The sequence below is a fragment of the Pagrus major genome, chromosome 16, assembly GCF_040436345.1.
Source record: "Pagrus major chromosome 16, Pma_NU_1.0".
Classification (NCBI taxonomy): domain Eukaryota; kingdom Metazoa; phylum Chordata; class Actinopteri; order Spariformes; family Sparidae; genus Pagrus; species Pagrus major.
The window spans coordinates 1,946,965-1,967,123 of NC_133230.1; the positions used below are offsets into that span (position 1 = coordinate 1,946,965).

The 20,159-nt window shown below is 43.6% G+C and overlaps 1 protein-coding gene across 2 annotated transcripts in view; it reads right to left on the minus strand.

Moving 5' to 3' along the window:
• The window catches only part of arhgap5 (Rho GTPase activating protein 5), a 53,279-nt gene extending 36,900 nt beyond the window's left edge, over positions 1 to 16,379 (minus strand). The window contains exons 1-3 of one of the 2 annotated variants that reach the window (XM_073483511.1): positions 16,225 to 16,379; positions 6,114 to 10,063; positions 3,937 to 4,090 (exon numbers count right to left, since the gene is read on the minus strand). In XM_073483511.1, the coding sequence (XP_073339612.1) occupies positions 3,937 to 4,090; positions 6,114 to 9,848 (3,889 nt within the window). In that variant the 5' untranslated portion in view covers positions 9,849 to 10,063; positions 16,225 to 16,379. Of the gene's footprint in view, positions 1 to 3,936; positions 4,091 to 6,113; positions 10,064 to 16,192 lie in introns of both variants that reach the window. The other variant, XM_073483510.1, reaches the window with a different exon arrangement.
• Between the last annotated feature and the right edge of the window lie 3,780 nt (positions 16,380 to 20,159).

The following is a 20,159-nucleotide window of genomic DNA, read 5'->3' on the forward strand; positions in this document are numbered from 1 at the left end:
GGAAAAAGTTGTGCATCTGCATCGAATCCGCCGGGCATAGGAGGAGCTGACGTACACAGCACGCGGCTCAGTCTTATCACTTACACAAACCCACCAAATAAAGGTCACACACAGAAATCACAGCTTCACGTCTTCACACCTTCAGTCACATTTACAGCCACCCTCCGTCACACGCACACACATACATACACACACTTTTGTCTCACACTCATAAATTCACAGTTTCTCCTCTCACACTTTCTGGTCTGAAACCGACGGCACCACAAACAGCTATCATCACCTCTCTGCCTCTGTGCCTCTCGGCTGGCAGTTTATTACATGTGGTTAAACTAACCCAACCAGCCGTCTGGCTCCTCGCTGCAACCAAACAAATAAAACAGTGACCGTACGAGGGCTGCAACTACGGTTCATTATCATTGTGGGTTCATCTATTGAATCATTTTTTCTGTGGCGTTGATTAATCCAACCCTCTATCAACAAAAGACTAATCAGGAATGATTTTCATAACAGATTTATTTATTGTTCAAGCAGGTTTGCCACATACATCAGTGGTCTAAACTGCTCAGATGTGAATATTCGTCTTTTGTGATGGTAAATTGGATGTCTTTGGTTTTGGAGTGTGAAAACAAATAATAAAAGTGCCTTTATTATTACAGATCAAACAATTTATCTGCATATTCATCAACAATTAGAGGCGTGAATCTTTACTGGGCACGTTTCAACCCTTCCAGTCTACGATATAACACCAGTATCTGTGTGACCCATCTCTGTACATAAACAGCAGCAGCTCGAACACGGGACACTTCCTGAATGTGACAAACATCACAAATATGACATCTTTCTTAAGAGTCGGATGGCAAAGTTGACAGAGATTTGCTGATTAACTGGGCTCGCTGTTCTCTTCGTGGTTGCAGACGACAACTAAGGGTGAAAACAGCCATCAAGTGTGCATCTTGTCCCATTTATGCTTCCCAGTGTGTTATTACAACCCGAAATGTCCACTTATGTAGGCTGCAAACACTCGATCATGTTCTGTCATTGCATTGATGCAAAATCTTCCACGTCTGCATTGCAAAGCCCTGTTTTACTGATTTATCTCATAACCATTTAGCCTATAAAACATCTCAAACAGGAAGAAAATGACCATCACAAGTCCCCAAAGCCCAAGGTGACGTCTTAAAATTGCTAGATTTGTCCAACCACTCGTCCAAAATTGGCGATAGTCAAAGAATAAATCAACAAGACTGAAAGTCCGACCGCATTTGATCCCAATTTTGCATATTTGTCGTTAATGGTTTTTTTAATTGCCACAAACACATTTCAGTCATTATGGGCTGTATTATGGCATCATTTGGCTTAAAGTCATTAAGCTTGAGTGTCTGTAGGTGACGCTCTGAGCCACAGACTAGAGACATAAAACAAATCCATTTCTGTGAGTATTTTTCCAGAGATAGAAACACATTAAATGGGCCAACATAGAGGGAAGGAGTGCGTTAACACTTTGACTTTCACCCCCAATCATTGTGACGAGTGTCAACAATAACACAACATCATAGTGACGTTTTAATGATTCCCGCTGGGACGCTCTTTCCTCCCACCCTGCTCAGAGGTCAGAGGTCAGACAGAGAGTCAGTATCTTATTTTAGCAGACAGTTTCTCTTTCTGAAGGAGTGTCTCCCTAACACCGACACCCACCATCACTTACACCTCTCTACATCCACAGGACGACCACACCCTCTGAGCAACAAACTCAAATATGTTCGACAGGCAGATTAAAGCCCTACCTGGCCTCCTAAAGAAAGAAACCACCTGAAAGGTCTCATCAAGTTGCAAAAGCTCTTAAATTGTCTTGATATGAAGCACCTTACACAACAGCAGTCTTTAAAAAAAAAAAAGGACAAAGATGTTCTCACTGCGTCTGGAGAGAAATGATATTTCACAAAAAGAAGGGAGGGGAAAAGCTATTAAATCTACCCAACAGACCGTCTGGACTTAAAGGGTTTCACGGCACCAGCCATGAAATCTCCAATACACTGCTGTCAGCTGGCAGGCGTCCGCACACACACACACCAAAATCCACACACGTACAGCGCCGGGATTAATCCTGAATTTGGTTGGCAGCCACCGACGGGCTCATGTAGATCCAGCTGAATATCAAAACATATTCGGAAGGGATTTTCAGGACAGGAATTAACAGAACGAAAAAGAGCTCAGACGCTACCTTCAAAACAGAACCGAACACTGGGAGGAACACAGGAAATACCTCCTTTTTAATGGACATGCTATACATTTGCTGCACATATGGCTTCGACAGCGAAGGGAATAAGGTGATAAGACATGTGTTTTCAGTCTGCTGTTAAAGGGACTTTCCTGTCGACAGCTGAAGGGTTCATACGATGATAAACGTCCTAAAAAAAGATAAGTAACTACCTTAAAGAGCCTTTCTCTAAAGGCAAATACTACAACTGATCCAGAATTGAGCACACAATGAACAAACTTGAGTGCCTGGAGTAACACTATCCCCCCCGAACACACAAACACTGGACAGGAAACATGACGTCAGATATTTTAAAGAATCTGACTGGGGGTGAATTTACTTGGAGGTCTTTCACCAAGAGACACTTTTGCTTCTTAGAGCTTATTCAGAGGCATTAAAACATGGAAAAGAGTACTGAACCATAAGTAAATACATTATGCAACAAGCTAATAAAATATTGAATATGTTTAAAATATTCATTTCAGTGGACAGGGGGAGAAAGTAACAGTTTGGTTGCTGCTGTTTGGGTCTTTTAATAGGCAGAGGGGAAGGTTTATGTCTTGTGTGGTTTAATGTGGAGAGCAAGGCATTAAAACAGGCTTGGTTGTGGGTTTGAATCTCACTGCAGTCCTTCAGAAAGACTCTTGCACCACACATGGTGTATAAATATCTATCAGACTGATCCATGACCTCACTGAGGAATCTCTCAGACTTTTGGGGAGGCCGCCGTGCAACAGCTGGGCAGGAAGCCAGACACATTCCCAGCATGCACTGGTGTCTGCGTCAACAGTTAAGGCATGTCTTATTTCAAAAGTAAAGTTATCCAGAATATGATCAGTCTGCTCGTCTGGTATAACGACTGACTTCTACAGTTGGCAAATTCAACAGTTTTAAAAAGGAGCTGAGTCAAAGGATGAGTCAAGCAGCAACGATTAGTCGATTAATCCCTCGAAAGAAAATCAGCTGCCAACTATTTTGATAATCCATTAATTATTTCATTCATCTTTCAGGCAAACATTTCCTGGTTCCAGCTTGATAAATGTGAGAAAACCACTTATCATGAAAACATTCATCAGATTAATATATAGTGACAACTTCTTGCACTTCTTGTGCACAGTTAGGAATAAATGGCACGCTCTGTACCTGTGTTAATCTCTGCTGCCGTTCCTCAATCAGGTCTTTGATCTCAGTAATCTTTTAGCATCTTATTTTGAAATCACTCCAGCAGTTCTTTGGCAACACATCAGATGCTCTGCCAATAATGCTCATTGAATAGAAATTGACTTGTATTGAGTGGCAGCCTGGCAGGCTGGATGACAGACCAGACAAAACATGTTCGACAGGTGACATCAGAGCCGAGAAGTGAAGCTTCTTGGAATTTAGATTCATGGGTTTTCCCCCCACATCCATCCATCCATCTGTCCAACACTCATTTCCCCGTTCGCTTACTCATTTGGAAAGACATGACAGGCATCTTCACAGCAAATAACCACAAAGCTTTTGCATGTAACAACAAACCGGCTCTACCTCGCAAGAGTTACAAAACACCAGAGAAACCTGGCTGCACCTGAACGCACAGGCGGAGAGCAGAGAGAGAGAATAAAGGAACAGAAACAACAGAGGAGAGAGGGATATGAAACAGAGAGAGAGAGAGAAACTGATGAAAAGGCACGACTCACCTGTGCGCTCGATGTACTCAACACATTTCTCGATGAAGAGTGGGATGGGTCGATCCGAGGTCACCAGGCTCTGCAGGGGAATGCCAAAGTAGTTGCTCTCCCAGGTTCTCCGGGTGGGAGGGTACAGAGGTTTGGGGGGCTTGGAAGATTTCGGCTGTAAAGAGAGATGAGAGAAGAAGAAGAGGGATGAGATGAGACAACAGGAAACAGGGAGTGGGGGTTAAAGAGAGGCAGGAGATAAGATTGGTGAGAGAGGGAAGGAAGGAACAAATGGGAGGATGAAAGGATGAGATTAGCAAGATGTAAACAATGAAAAGAAGTTAGAGAAAAGGGGGAACAAGGGGGTAAAAATAAGGAAATAAAGATGGACAGAAAAACAGGAGAGAAGGAATGAGGAAGTAAAAGAGAAGAAAACGAGAAGTAGTTTAAAGAGGAAATTGAGAGAAAGGAAAACAAGAAAAGAAGCCAAATGAGATGATGGAGGAGACACACGAGCAGGTTGGGATGATAATAATTGATGAGCAGAAAGGAAAAACAGAAGAGGAAAAAGCAAAAGAGGGAAAAGGAATGAAAGAAGAGGGATTTGAGAAAAGACACGAGGGAGAACAGAAACAGAGGAGAGAGAGTGATGAGAAAGCATATCAGAGAAGAAGAAGAGGAGGAGGACGAGGACGAGGAGGAGGAGGGCAATCGGGGAATAGATCAGAAAGAAAGTAAGTGGGATGAAGGGAAAGAGGGAGAAAGCAGAGGGAGGCCCGTGTGGAGGAAGACGAGAAGAAAGAAGACAACAACAGACAAAACTGTTATTCAAGACTGACACTGGGACGAGAGGCAAGGTAGCAAGGTGGCTTTGATTTCCCACACCGCTCTGCTCTTCAAAGTGTTGTCATGCCTACAGCAGTTCGGGCTCCTCTCTAATTGGTCAGGACGGCGACTAAACACCTTCCATTTTGTACCTTGTGGTTCTCCCCTTCGCTCTCCTCTCTGATTATCAAAGACAGTTTGAATATATTCTAACAATGCCCTGCATTCATGACGCCCATGTAGTGCCGCCGGCTGTTTCTATACTGATTTGCACACTACTATCTGATTTGTGCCAGCATGTTCGCTCTCATGCATCTGTGTGTGTTTGTGTGCGTGTGCGCTGCAGTTGCCAAAAGCCAGATTTTGTGTATCGTGTTTTCAAGCGACGACAAACAATTTAGATCAAAATCAGATGTTCCTGATTAAGTTAGAAGTTTCTTAATTTGATTCATAAAAACTGTCTGAAAGGATCCATTTTGAGCGTCGAGCACTGACTTCAAAAATGTTATTGCCATTTTAGATGTCAGTCTCAACTCTTATGTGAATGTACCTGTAAATATACATCCTTTTAATCGCTTAAGTTACTAGTTACTTTGCAGACTGTGTGCTGCATCAGAACTAAAGAGGTACCGTTTTAAAATTAATTTTGTTTTATTAGGAATCGGTCAGCCGCTTGTTTCTTTAATGTGACCATTCTGATTCCTTATTTACATGTGTGTGTTTGTCGACATATAAAAATGCTAGTTTTACTGCCACATGCATACAGTATTTGTTTTGGTGTTTAGATAATGGTGGCTGAATAAAGTGCACTTGCTCATTTTTTCGTGCGTGTGCTCTCAGTCTCAGACAGGCCTTTAGAGAGCTGTTGTAAAGGATAAGCAGGCATCATATCGCAGAAGCGGCCTCTGCTCTGAGATTATACAGACAGAGCCCTACTGTCTTTAACAGGGCTTCTATTATCAAGCTTTTTATTGGTTGTCTGGGGCCTGTGGGGTGGGGAGGCTCATAAACCATTTCAGCAGTGGGGCCGATCAATCAATTATCAGATTAGTTTATTCTCACCACGAGTCCCGGGCCTATTAAAAATAGCAATCTGCTCATATCTCACACCCATACTCTATTATACACAATCTATCTTTCACATACACTCACATACTCTTTCATATTGAATGCACTGAAGCTCTCTTTCAGTCACTCTTTAAAAAAAAACACACACACAAGAAAGCTTTAGCTCAGTGTCTGGGAGACTACAATATCTTTGCTGTCTTGCTTCTTTCTGTTTTCTGTTGCTCTACAAAAGGTCTTTCAAACCACCATAAACTAAACAGACAAAACTTATCCAGCATCGAAACTCAGATTTATCACAGACTCACCTTCTTCGGTTCCTTTGGCGTCTTGGGCGTCTTCTTCTTCTTCATCTTTTTGTCCTCCTGCTCAGGGTCAGAGGTAATGGCTGGGTTATCTATCCCACCCTTCCAGGGGTCGGCGGGGGACAGCAGTGGGTCCTCCTCGCTGCCCCGGTGGGCTCTTCCCTTTTTCTTTTTCTGCGTGGCGGGGCCAGACTCCTCACCGTCACTGTCAGAGTGGAATCGTCTTTGGTAGGCCTTTGTCTTGCTGAACAAGATCTTAGAGCGATGTTTGTATTTTGACGGCCGCCTTCCAGCCTGAGACTTCCTGTCGTATCCATTCTCCTCCTCTCCTCCTCCATGGAGGCCATGTAATCCACCAAAGGAGTTTCTTATTTTGACCAGACGGCTGTGTGCGTCATCAGGCACGGCATAGATGTCGTCGTTGTGGAAGCCCCTGGACCTTAGCAAGGTGTCCACGGGGTCTGCATAGTTGTCTGACGCCTCCACGTCCTCAGAGTGGGTCATTGGGCCACGCTGCATCCTACGGTTGCTTCGCATGCCGGCCTCAATGGTTTTGAGCAGGTTGGGGTCCAGCTTTTTGACATTAGGTTTGGGGAGCACTGGTTTGGGCCGGACAGGTGGAGGCACTTTGTGGTTGCGTTCATGGTCTCCAACAGGCGTGCTATGGACTGGGTACTCATTGCCTTCGAGGTCGATTCGGTACTTGGCTCGCTCGCTGGGTGTGGGGAGAAGCTGGACGTCATCACCTATTGGACTGTAAGGTGGCGGGGCCTCGTTATCATCATCAGATTCTGGGTAATAGGTGTTGTAGGCTGGGGAATGGCTATGTGGTGAGGTGGGGAAGACGTCTTCACTAGCTCCAGTGGTGCATTCCCGTGACGAGGTGTCAAACAGGAAGGAGCTCTCAATACTTGGCTTTTTGTCCAGCACTTCATTGAAGAAGGGTGTAAAAACCTCCGTCTGACGATGATACTGTGACAGTGAATACAGTGCTGTAAACTTGGCAGCAATCTCTGTGGCAATGTGCTCTCCCTCCGTCATCAACTCCTTGATGGCATCATTCTCAAAGAAGTCGGCCTGACTGTCTGTGATCGCCACCATCTGGACGGGGATCACGTCCTGGACTTCAGCCAAAAATGCCCGCAGGGTCGCCATAGAGGCTTTGCGTTTGGCAGAGTAGACCAAGATGTATCCGTGCACAAGTTCATCTTTGCGGACACCGATAGCAGAGTGGTAGGAGAGGACAGTGACCTGGATCCTCCTCCTGCTGTCCCCGATGATCTTGTCCAGTATCAGCGTGTTGGGCTGACCCGGCTGTCCTGCGCTACAGCAATGCGAGTCTAAGAAAGGCGAGAGGATGAGGTCAACGCTGAAAGGATCCCAGCACATAGCACACATGACTATCCTAAGGTCCGTCTCTGACATGTCTTTGATACAGGGCAGCGGGGCCAAGACATCAAAGTTATGCTTCAGCCCCTCCAGCACTGCTCGCAGACCCTGCTTAATTTGGAACTCTGTGAATTTACGTGGAAAGGCCCCAGAGGGGATGTCGACAAAGGTGCACTGCAGCTTGTTCGCCAGCTGTTGGCCCTGGTGCCTCAGGATAGGTATGTTTTTGCAAACACTGTCCCTCTGATTTGCCAGGATGAGAATGAACGGTAGTGGCTGAGCAAACCTATCTCTCCTACTCTGTGCTATCTCCGCTCTGATCCTGCCTATGCAATCTCCGATACAGTTGAGAGATTCTATGGAGTTGAACACACAAAAGCAGCCGTGTGGCTTGAAAGTGTTGACCCATGCATGGCTGAAGAGCAGCGTGGAGTTGACATCTACGGGAAGAAGCTCCAGTTCATAGATTTTACCGTCCAGGGTGTACTCATCATCTGTGGACTGAGCTCTGATCTCATTGGCTAGTTCCTGTGAGAGACCCTCCCTTCCCAGGAGGCAGAGGTTGATCTTATCGATGTTGGCACTGTTATAGTAGAGATTAGAGCGTCCGTGGTCGAGCTGCACCAGCCTGTTTGCTAAAACCTGCTCCACTTTCAGATCCACACAGTTCTGCCCGCTCAGGCATGTCTCCTTAGTGGGATGGTAAACAAACCCAATGTGTTTGAGGAGGAGCGACTCTCTATCTGGGGCAAGTTTCTGCAGCGCTCTGTATCTGGGTTCCTCATTCAGCACACTGTGAATTTCGCTCATCTTATCGCAGCTGGGGGTTGCATTCAGATCCAAGTCATAGAATAACTCAGCATGCTCAAAAAGCATTTCCTGAAAATCCTCTTTGGCCCTTTCAACTATTTCCTGCTGGTGTCTACAGTAAACATCCCTCCTATCTGATTCTGTGATGTACTTGTAGGCCTCGTCCTCCATGACAAAGCACATGACTTCCTCCCAAGGCTGCCCTGCACTGATAAAATGAACCCTGTCCAGCGTCTTCTTGAATCTGTCTTTCATCTCCACCCTTCTCTTCTCGGAAAGCAGGTGCTGGACGTGGTTGTGGTAAATTCTCTCACCATCGGGTGTATCCAGGAGGTCAAAGGGTATCCTGCGGTCACTGTTGTCGATGTGGTCCGACTCGTCCCATGGCGTTTGTTCCAGAACTACAAACCAGTACTGGAAATCAGGGCGGTTCCGGATTACACTCTGCGCCTCAGGCCATGAGAGCTGTTCCACCTCCTCCAGGTTATTGAGGAGGTTGTTAAGGGTTTTCGGTAGTGTTGTCAGGTACTCTTCCCTCCTCCTCCTGATGTGCTCCTGCTTCAGTTGTGCAATGTGCTTTGTGAACATGTTGCGTGCTTTCCTGGAGCCCTCCAAGGTGATGAAGTCATCATAGTCTGATTGGCCCTTCAGATTATTGACCACTGTTTTCCACGTGGTGTGGTAATCTCTCAGCGAGTGTACCATCAATTTCTCAAATCGATCTGTTACTGAGGCAACAAGCTGCCGTTGGATTTTATAGGCCTCCAGGTATGGCACAGTTTTTGGCTTCCCCCTCGTTTTATCCAGCTGCTGGATGAGGGAGTTGAAGGAGAGCTCCACGTTGATATTGGAGCGTGCCGATGTCTCGATTAGCAGCAGGTTCTTCTTGCTGGCAACAAAGGCCTGCAGGTCCCTCAGGTGCTGGTCAACACACTCATCACATTTTGTGGCAGCGACGACGATCGGCTTCTTTGACTTGACAATTTGAGAGTAGAGGCTGTTGACAAACTTCATTTGGTCGTCAAACTTCCTATTGCAACCCTTGCTAACATCAATGCAGAGCAAAAAGCCATCGATGTTCAGCTTCCCATCAGGCATCTGTTTCTGGTCAAAGTCCTGCTCCAAACCCAGCTGATCCGTGCAGATGTACATAAGCTTCTCCGCCGACTGGAGCTTGGTTGACGCCGCCCGTTTAGTGTACGGCTGCAGGTTCGTACTCCGATGCGGAAGAAACGTCTGGTCATCAATGAACTCTGTTTGTTCGATGATTTGGATTTTACAGTCCAACCCATCGTCCCCTCGATGGCAAACGTCCCCCCAGTACAGGAAGTGGTCATTGTTAACCACACGTCCCCCAAAGTCTATTGTGCTCAGCACTGAGGTGTGCTCCGTGTAGTAGCCATCCGCATCGGGACGTACATAACGGTTGCATAAGCAGGACTTGCCCACCCCACAATTTCCCTTCTCTTTCTCCGTCCCCGAGAGGCCAACCACACTGACGGCGAATGTCGGGGGGCGCGCATCCTTGTTCTTGGCCATTATATCCCCCCGCTCATCGCTAACTTGGTCACTTCCAGGAAAAAAGGTCAAGATATCATTCCAGTTCTGCTCATCAGTGGTACAGAGGCACTTTCATCCTGATTTTCCCCTGGTAGTGGTGAATCCCCCTCCGACTCTTGGTATCGCTCTCAGTTTCTATCCTGGGTCTTCTTTAAGCTGGGATAGAACAGCCGGCTTCTCCTTTTATCACCTGCCTGCAAGACATGGAATTCACAATAAGGAACAGATAAAAGGCAGAAACAAATAAAAACACTTTTGCATTGATTCGTCCTCAGAGCACTTCAGTCTCCTTATCACAACTAATATAATTAGCTCTTTGTTTCTCTGCATATCCCTCCAGGACACATATGCACATGTTTTCATTGTGTGGTGTTTTAAAACAACAAATCAGACATGTTAATCTGGCATTAAACAGAGTTATCAGAAAATTAGACAAAGGTACACATTATCACACTTGTGCAGAACAAAATAATCCCCCCTAAAAGGTTTTTGATTGGCCTTTCATATATTAGTAATAAAACGTGCTGGTGTTACACTAATAATATAAAAATGTGATGGAAAAGCCTCCAGCATTTTTGAGAAAAGAAATTATACAACTAAATGGACTTTTTGAGAAAAACAAAATCCAAAGTGTGACAGTACGACTTATATAAGAGAAAGGAGAGTAATTCAATCATGGCCTGCGCTCAGCAATGTCACTTTTCCCCTCGCCGAGAAAAAGAAGTGCTTTCAACCAATTTGTGCCGAGGCAGGATAAAAATGGCATGCAACTCCAGCCCTTTGACAGTCACTGACCTAGAAATGATTTGCTTCGCTGTGAGAATGAAACAGAGAAAATAAATCAGTTCACAGATTTGCTATCATCATCAGCACATCCTAGGGCTACATGATTAGGGCTAAACGTATAATCTTGATTATTCTGCCTGTCTGTCTTGTAATATATTCTGCCTGATATTCTGGTCATGATTATTAATCCTAATTGACTGTCTTGATTTGCTGCTTGCACCTCATCTATTCAACATTAACAACCTGGTGAAATTATTCACTGCTGACAATACCAATATTCAGCAGTTACAGACGGTGGAAATGTGGCAGCAATGAGGCATATGCATGTGATTGACTGTGCAACCTTTCTGTCAGTATTATCTGGGTTTGCCACAGCCAAATAAGCCTGAACCCTTCCATGACCCAACTAGGAGGCAGATAGCTGATAACTGCAGAGAGAATTGCAGTCATTGTTGCAGTTTTACAGAACGATGGCAATCAGCCAGTGAATTTGCCTGCGTGAGCTGGAACTGCTAGCTGCAGCACGGCGGCATGCTGAGCCTGAGAAACTGCACCAGAGAAGGAATTCGGTCCACTGAGACGTTGCAATGAGGTTTCCCCTGACTGTTTATAGAGGCCAAGGTGATGATGTCACCTGAGTGGGGGTTTTGTGCAAGGAAATAGACTTTTTGTGAGTTCAGCAGATCTGCAGCAACCTTAACAAACAAATCTTATGGAAATGTATGGAGGAAACACGTATGTATCTTTGTGCAACTACAAACAAACTAGGTGAAGTTTACCTGCAGGCAATGTGCCATTAAGGTTTCGTCACCTGATCTATAATTCTGGCTCCTCCAGCCAGGAGCACCTCAAACACGCCTAGGATATTAGATGATGTAAGCGAGCAAACCGACCAGCAGGTCAGTCAGGTTTACAAATCTAACCATTAGCCCCTACAACAGCCTCACGTTCCACACCTGAGTGCAGCAGGCAGCAGTGTATCTGAGCTTATGAACAGCTGAGGCACAACACATGCACATACAAAATGCCAAAAATGGCCACCATAAATAAGCAAAGTCAAACAGTCCCCGTTTGTATTCACTCATAGATACCAGCCACCTAAATACACCTGATTTTTTAATCAAGATCCATGCATTGCTCCCTGAGAAATTGACAAAAATGTTGAATAACGTCTCACGATGTTTAAGAAAGTGAGAAGTTTCCTGGATCTGGAAAAGCTAACAGGGTCTTTTCTAGACTGAGACCCATCCTCCATCCAAGTTTCGTGGAAATCTGTTCGGAAGTTTTTTGTGTAATCGTGCTGACAAACCAACCAAGAAACAAACAGACATGAGGGAAAACAATACCTCCTTGGCAGAAGTATATATGACTGACGGCTATTTTCACAATCAATCGAGTTTAGTCTATAAAATGTCGAAAAATGTGACACCTTCAGTTTGCTTTTGTCCAACCAACACCAATACACAAAGACGCTTCATTTACCGTCATAAATGATAAATAAAAGCAGCATATCTTCACATTTAAGAGCTTGAAAAATGACTTAAAATATTATAAAAAATAGTCGGCAACTGATTTTCTTTCAACTTATCAAATGATCGACTAATCGTTGCACCTCTGTTGCACAGTACAAAATTAGCCTCACTGCTAACAACCGCAACCACTAAGACTAATTCGGGCTCTTTACTTGGCAATACTCTGAAACCATCAATTACAACAACTGAAATCTATTAACTTCCTGTTGATCGACAAACCAACTAATTATTACAGCCCCACATTCCTCCCCTGACTCCCATCCAAACCACACAAGATCAGTCACCCGAATCCAAACATCTGTTTTACATTTTTGTCAGCCAATATCAAAGTCTTTTACTCTGCCGTCAACACACAGGGTCGATGTAAGCCTCATGAATAACTGCTAACATGTATGAGGGGAGCAGTGGTAGCAGCGTTCGCCTGATAGCTGTACTGTAAACACCTAGAAGGAGTCTATGGTTCTCCTACTGCAAACAGCCAAAACTGCATTCATGCTGCACTAAAATCTAAAAGTGGCGTTGTGCATCATGATTAGTCTATTCACTGTGAGGCTGCAGGGGGGATTAAGGTATCACTTGGCAAGCTGGTTTTAGAGATGACTAAATGCTGTTAAGCCCTGAAACACAGCAGAACACTGTCAAGGATGGTAGGTCTTTTAAAGATGCACCCAGCTGGATATTTAGGAAAAAAATTAACTTTTGCAGCTACTTTAACAAACGCACTACTGACTCATTACGTTTCCCCGCAAGATATTCTGATCTCGGGTGCAGAAGACTCTCCTCCCACAGGAAGAGATGAATCAAAACTCATGTGAAATCCAAACCGACTCCTATTAGGAAGCAGAGAAAAATGAGACTCCCCAAACATTACATCTTTTCCTCTCTTTGCGTCGTATAAATCATGACAGACGAGCCAGGAGCTTTTCTGACCCCGCCTCACAGGATTTCTAGGTGCTCACTTTCAAATTTTTAACCCATTACCTGTCGCTGACGCTTTGTTACGTAATGTGGTTTTAAATTTCAGTCACAGCAATTACTGTTGTAATACGAAGCAACACAGAGACTCAGTGTGTCTTCCTTATGAGTGAAAAAAGAGCGAGACCATCTTATTTTTACAATAATTAGACTTAGTGGTGACATTATCTGCAATTAGACCCTAATATTCCACTAATAATCAGACTAAGAGCCCAGTCAGAATAAAAATGACTCGTGTAACCACCTTAATCTGAAGAGACTGAACTGACTCGGCCCAGTCTGAATGAATTTCAATCAGGTCGAGAGGGGTTGGTGTAAACACTGGCTAATCAAATCAATAGGTAAATATTAGCGCCTAATAACCATGTCACCACTTAATCGGATCGTTTCTCTCCACTCAGAATAAATATATTCGTTCTGCGTGTCTTCGCCTCACGTGAGGGGCTTTTCTACCGCCACTGAGGCGGCGGCCAAGTCAAACTGAGCCGCGCCGCAGCCAATTGAATTAATGGAAATGTAAATACAAACAAAAGATCAGAAACGACTCAAATCTGTGCTGGATTAGTCACATGATGGTGTGCTGTGTTGCTGCAAGTTTTGACAACATCGAATACTTTACTTCATAACTATGAGGAAGGCACACGGCTGTTGCTTCCTGGGAAATAATTTTCCTTTTACAGAGCGTCAGTACAAAGCTTGTGTAAATAAAACTGTGTCAGCCTGCTCCAGAGTCAGGTCCAGACCTGAAAATCGAGCGTCACTCATCTGACTTCCCCTTCCCGAGGTGGCGATGATGTAAGAACAACAGTTTATAGGCCAACTGACACGTTTAACCGTGCCATCACTCAGAACAGGGCTCGCCGGTACCGATGCCCCGAGGTGGTTTGTGAAGCTGAGACTAATATCGAGTACTTCCCACCGTATTAGCATATGCCAATACCAATATGCATTCTTGCACGGATCTTAACGCAGATGCACGTCTAGAAATTTCTATCCATTGTGACATTGTTAAAGACGTGTTGTTGTACTCATGCAAGCTGATGGGAACCTCAAGTCTAATATGAATACACAGCTTTGCTTCAAACTGCCCATTCAAGAGGAGAAGAAGGAGGAGAGCAGACTGACAGAGAGTCCTTTTGAGTCAATTAGTGAGAAAAGGACGATAATTTAACACCACCGGTTCCCACTAATAAATGTTTTAACCTTGTCTATACCAAATAACTGGCAGTGTTGGAGGTCACACAGCGCGTGAGAGTAATATATATTTCTTAAAGCAGTAACGGAGTAATAAAACGCATTACTAATAATATTTCAGTAGTATACTACTGCAGTTATGTCACGTAACGCGTTACAATCCACGTTACTGACCGAAGTGAAGCGACGTTTTTGTTTTTGAGGATCCATCCACACGGCACATGACTCGTGTTTTTTTTTTCTTATTGCTGTTTAATGCAGGATATCGGCCAGGCTCGTATAATACTGGTTTGCAAAATAGGTCCCATCTGCTGGCCTCCTACGAGCACACTTTTATCTGCATTGTAGAAAAATATCGATGCCTCGTTCTTTAGTGAACCTGCTTAGAAAACGTGCTAATATCGGATTTGTTTTTTAATTAAAGTGACTACGAGGGACTCTCAGTTCTTGTTGATTCTAGCGACCTCTTTCGACAAAAGCGGTACGACACCAGCGCCTGCTGTTGTAAAGATTGACAGAGAGACCGCAACATATATACGTGACCGGACCCGAGCAGAGGCGTTCGTAGTAACTATATTAAAACAGCAGTCTTTTCGCTGATGGTGTCGTTTGCCGTTACAGGTCATCTATAATCATCAGAGGAATCACTGAAAAGTTCCTCGTAGTCACTTCAAAATTCACTTGGCTATCTATTGCATTTTGAAAGTGACTTGTCCAACACTGATAACTGAGGACTGCAAGGGGGCTGACCCGTTGGATAAACTGCAGACTGTCCCTTTAATGAGAGTTTTGTTAAAGGGCAAAGGGAAGCTGCAGCAGTCGGAGTCAATGCAAATGGCATGCAGAGCTGCTGCAGGACAAACCCACTGACCTGCCTGTGAGGATAAAAAAGTTAACACGCTGCTGATGACAAACTGTGGCCACAGCTTCTCATCACAGCTGAGACGTTTATGTGCAAAAAGACAACAAAAAAAACAGGCTGGTTAATGTAGGAAAATCCAATAATCTGCTCCAGAGACACTCCTGGATCTGACCCTCCATCCATCACATCCATCCTAGATGCTGGTATCAGCGATTAGCAGGACTTTTAAAGGAAGTCATGATGGGTAAAAACAGATAAATAGAGATACAAGCGTGTGAATGCTCTGAATACAGATGTCAGCACAGCAGCTGTGATATTAATCTTCCTCTCCTGTCAAAAGGAGGTTAATTTCCAGCCTGTTATCTTGTTATAAAAGCTGCAGAAAAGGGAGGATATCGTGCAAAAACAGTGAGAGAGACAGAGAGAGAGAGAGAAAAGGGGGAGTGAGAGTTAAGGGAGTTAACGTGACTGAGTTTGTGGAGCTGCTATTAAAACCAATAGACCTTAATGTTAATGCGTCAATGCACCGTGGCTAACGACCGCGACCACAGGGTCCGATCCGGCTCTCGGCTCCTCCTGACGGGGGAGGAGGGGGCACGGAGATGAAGCCCGGCTCGGCCTGGCTTGGCCCTGATACTCCAGGAGAGAGGAAGAGAAGAAGAAGAAAGAAAAAAAAATCCCACCTTTCCCAATTTGGGGATTAGCTAACATTAGCCGAGCTGTGCTAGCAAAGAGGGGTGAGGGACACTTAGCTTGCTAGCGTTAGCCACACCAATCCCGGGCTAACGAGAGGGAGGAAAAGCTGGTTAAAATCACAACCCGGGCTAATTTAACTAACGCGCTCGCATTCCCACCCGGGCTACCTTTGACCCGGGATAGCGCACGTATAGAGGCAGGTTTTCGCCCACATGAAAAGAGTGCTAGCTAAAGCTAATGAAGTCCCAATCCCGGTCCAAACACATTCCCCTACCCACCTAATAACATGGTCGCTCCCAGATCCACATACCACGGAAAAGAGGAGAAAGCGTTCCCACATTTCAGGGCAACAAAACTCCCTGTTACAATCCACAGTCCGCGGGCAATAGTGTCCTCCGAAGTTGGCTGTAGTTGAAGGTGTAGTCCCGAGTACTTCCAGCCTGTATTTTAGTGTATTTTGCTGTAGTTGTTGGTGTGGTATGCGCTGTAAGCCGAAACCTGCTCCTCTCTGCTCCCTCCCCTCTCAGCAGCACTGCCAGGCAGTAATGGCGACTCTCTCTCCTCCACCCCCCTCCACTCTGTGTCTATGTCGCTCTACCTTTCCATTCACTCTCTCTCTCTCTCTCTCTCTCTCTCTTTAATATCATATTTATATTTTGTGCCATTTAATTTAAAGTCATTTTAAAAAGCAGGAAAAATCAAATATAAATGCGTCAAAATAAAAATCTAAACGTCCACTTAGCTTAATTAAATCATATAAATAAGTGTGACATAGAGAGAATTGAACATAATGTGCATTAAACATAATAAAATGCTTAAAATATTTAGTGTAAATGATGTAAAAGTCACATTAAAAAAAATTATCTTAAAGAGGTCGTACTATGCTAATTTTTAGGTTCATATTTTTGTTTCGGGGATCCTCGTAGAAAAGCTTTGCACAGTTTAGTTTTCAAAAAACACATTATTTTTCTCGTACGCTGCATCGCTGCAGCATCCTTTTTCACACTGTGTCTTGAAGGCTCCGTTTTAGCTACAGAGTGAGACATCTCGCCTCTGTTCAATCTCTGGCACATTACTTAACCAATCAGCCAATCGGAGGCAGAGTAGGGCGGGGCGTGCCGAGCAAGGTAGTGTGATCTAAAATAACACAGCATATATATTTTATAATACATATATAAATATATGTATTTATATAACTCCTGTTACGTAGTGATGCGCGTAAGTTACAGAAGTAAAGGCTCGACTCCAAACCAGGCGTTTCAGGCAGTGCAGGAGAGAGTAACTGCCTTTGGTGTTGACTTGAAAATGCTACATAACATAATAAAGTCAAGGCAAAAACCCAAAAAGCAGAATATGACCTCTTTAACATCGACCGAGGGATGCAAATTTTAAGTAATGCCTTACTTAAAATTGCCTTAATAAAAGACTAGCAATTAATTGTTAATAATATGTAAATCATGCTTCAAAACCAACCCTGCCATGACTGCATCTAATATTTTGATTAATATTTAGTCAATAAAACTTCACAGATACACAATTTATGTCATTAAATCTCTCATTGATATAAAAGCAGAGGCAGAATGACCACTAGGGGGCCCCAGGGCAAGACTGAGCCCCTACTTACCCCCACTATCTGTATCTCTACACTTTATGATAACCGTCAATAAGAAATGGTAAATTTATAGTTTATTAGATTTAATGAAGTAATTTCAGGATGAAATGGTTCATAAATCAACTGTAAAGGTTAAAATCATCAGTTGAAACTCTCTAATGGCTCTAATTTAAACATACATGTAACTTGACGACAGATTTTTCTCTTTCTCAGGAGACATTTAGACTTCGGCTAATAACATTAGCAATGCCTCTGTTCTGTGGAAGGGCCCCAGTTAGCGATGGTAGCATGTAGCATGTATGTACGATGTATGCAAGCATGTGCAAACATGAGAAAACAAGTACTGCAGGAGTTCGGGGTACCAGGGACGCCATGGGATCCTCGGCAGGAAGTCAAACACGTCTTCACCAGGGTTGTCCCATGTCACCGATTATGAGCTGTCAGTTTACGCTGGAAACCTTCACAAGCTTAGAGATGAAAGGAATAAAGTTCCAGATACGAGCAGATGAAAAGCTTTAAAAACTATCATAAGGTTTCCATTAACAGACTAATCGACTGATCAACTAACTGTTTCATCATATGAAAACATCTGTGCTGCCAAAAGAGGGAACATCAGATAAATCTAACAAACATGAAATATAACACACGTAACAGTGAGGTAGGTTCAGTCTATTTTGTGTCTTTCCACCTCTTTTCTCACTGTGTAAGTCTCCATCATCCCGTTTATATAAATACATAATAAACGTCTCTTTCTGTCTCTTTTATTCGTTTCAATAATCCTCTTTATTGGCATGAATGTTAGATGAACCGCGCTGCCAAAGAAGCATCTAAATACAAATTAGAATCTCGCTCTCGCTCGATCACTCTCCCTGTGATGTAATTATGTTGGGTTTTTTTTCTTCCTATGAAAATTGTTTAATTATGTATAATGTTGCTGTAAACGAAAACATTTGCTCGACAGGGAACGCAGGCTCAGATGGTGGATGAATGCTGTCATTGTAGCCGTAGCTGCTGCTTTTAAAACAAAGACGGCTCATCAATCAGTCGATCAGAAAATGAATCTAATCCAATTTTGATGATCTCCTTTGGTTTCCTGGGTAACTGTTTTCTTTTTATCTCACAGTGCTGGCTCAATTCTCCCCTAATAAGTGAGTTAAACAACATTTGTGTGATGTCGGAGTCACGGTGTTGACAGTAATGAAAAGAAACACAGCAGCCGCTGTTAGATAATGGTGGGCTGTGGGTGCACAAAGGAGTCCTCAGTGGAAATCCCTCATTTATATTTCAGTTGTTCTGGGCCGGGATCAATATGGGCTGCTGGTTCCAGTGGATTCCCTCGAGTGCAATGCTGTGTTAATGAGCCTCAGAGCTCAGAAACACTACTCTCACCCAGATAAGAGTGAACAGACGCAGCGGGGACGGGTCAGAAAAATCTAAAATTAGCCCGCTGCAAGGTGAAATTAAAAGACATATAAAAGCGTGAAATACTTGTTAAAGTTAAATTGTTGGTGGTGTAATAAATCCGTGAAAAGCTTCCCTTCTTCCTGAGTTGAAAACAGTTATTAGAGATTCTCTATTGTTCTCCATCCTCTGGATAAATGGCCAAATGTAAATGAGGCTGCGCTTACTTCTTAATATATTCAGCAGCTTCACTGGCACCAGATATTAGGAAATGTTGTAAAACATATGATGATTAAACGTCTGTGTTTGGGTTCAGTGTGTCTGAATTAAAGAGCGAGGGCCTCTTTCAACAGACGCCATTTTGCACCAATGATGTAACGACCCCACAGGGACAGATCCATCACCGGGGAGGAAACACTGACACCAATTTGTATCTCACAGCAGCGGGACAGAGACCACAAGACAAAGTATCTCAGGGACGGCTGTCCCGTAGAATAAAGGGGGATGTCCACAACCACGGACATATGTAACGTGTCCGCCTATTGCTTCATTTATGGGCCTATATGTCTTGATCTGCTTTCCAGGGCTAAAATGGATGGATATTAATAGGGCAGGACGATAAATCAATATTATATCATTATCATGATAGGAGATTGTATGTGGTCTTTCCTGCTTTTAAAGGCAGTAGAGTATCATCTCTAAAATATTGTCTCAGTATCGATATCAAGGTATTTGGTCAAAAATATTGTAATATTTGACTTTATCGCCCGGTTGTGGAGATTTCCAAATATCGAGATATAGATTGTGTATCGTGATGAAGTCTAAAAATGTTGATATAGATATACTAAACAAATAACATTTAACTTGTCATCTGTTTCCTGTGATAACAGTTTTTAAATGTGTTTTCTCTGGTTATTTATGTCATTATCACAGAATAACAAATGTTTTCCCAACATAAAAGATAATTAATCATAAGAAAATGACTTCATAAGATTCATAAGAGTGGACCATTACATACACGCTGCTCTGTGGGCTGGTTTATGGAGTTTCAAAGCAAACCACGTGAACTTTCTATGATTTTTCTCCATTATTAAGCTTTAGGGAATAAGAGGGAACAATCTTTCGTTTGTCTTGTGATAATGGATTAATTCAAGCTTTGTTATCTCGAGAAAACAAATACAATTTAAGTCGTTATCACAGGAAAACTGAGGGAATGATGTGCTCGACCCATA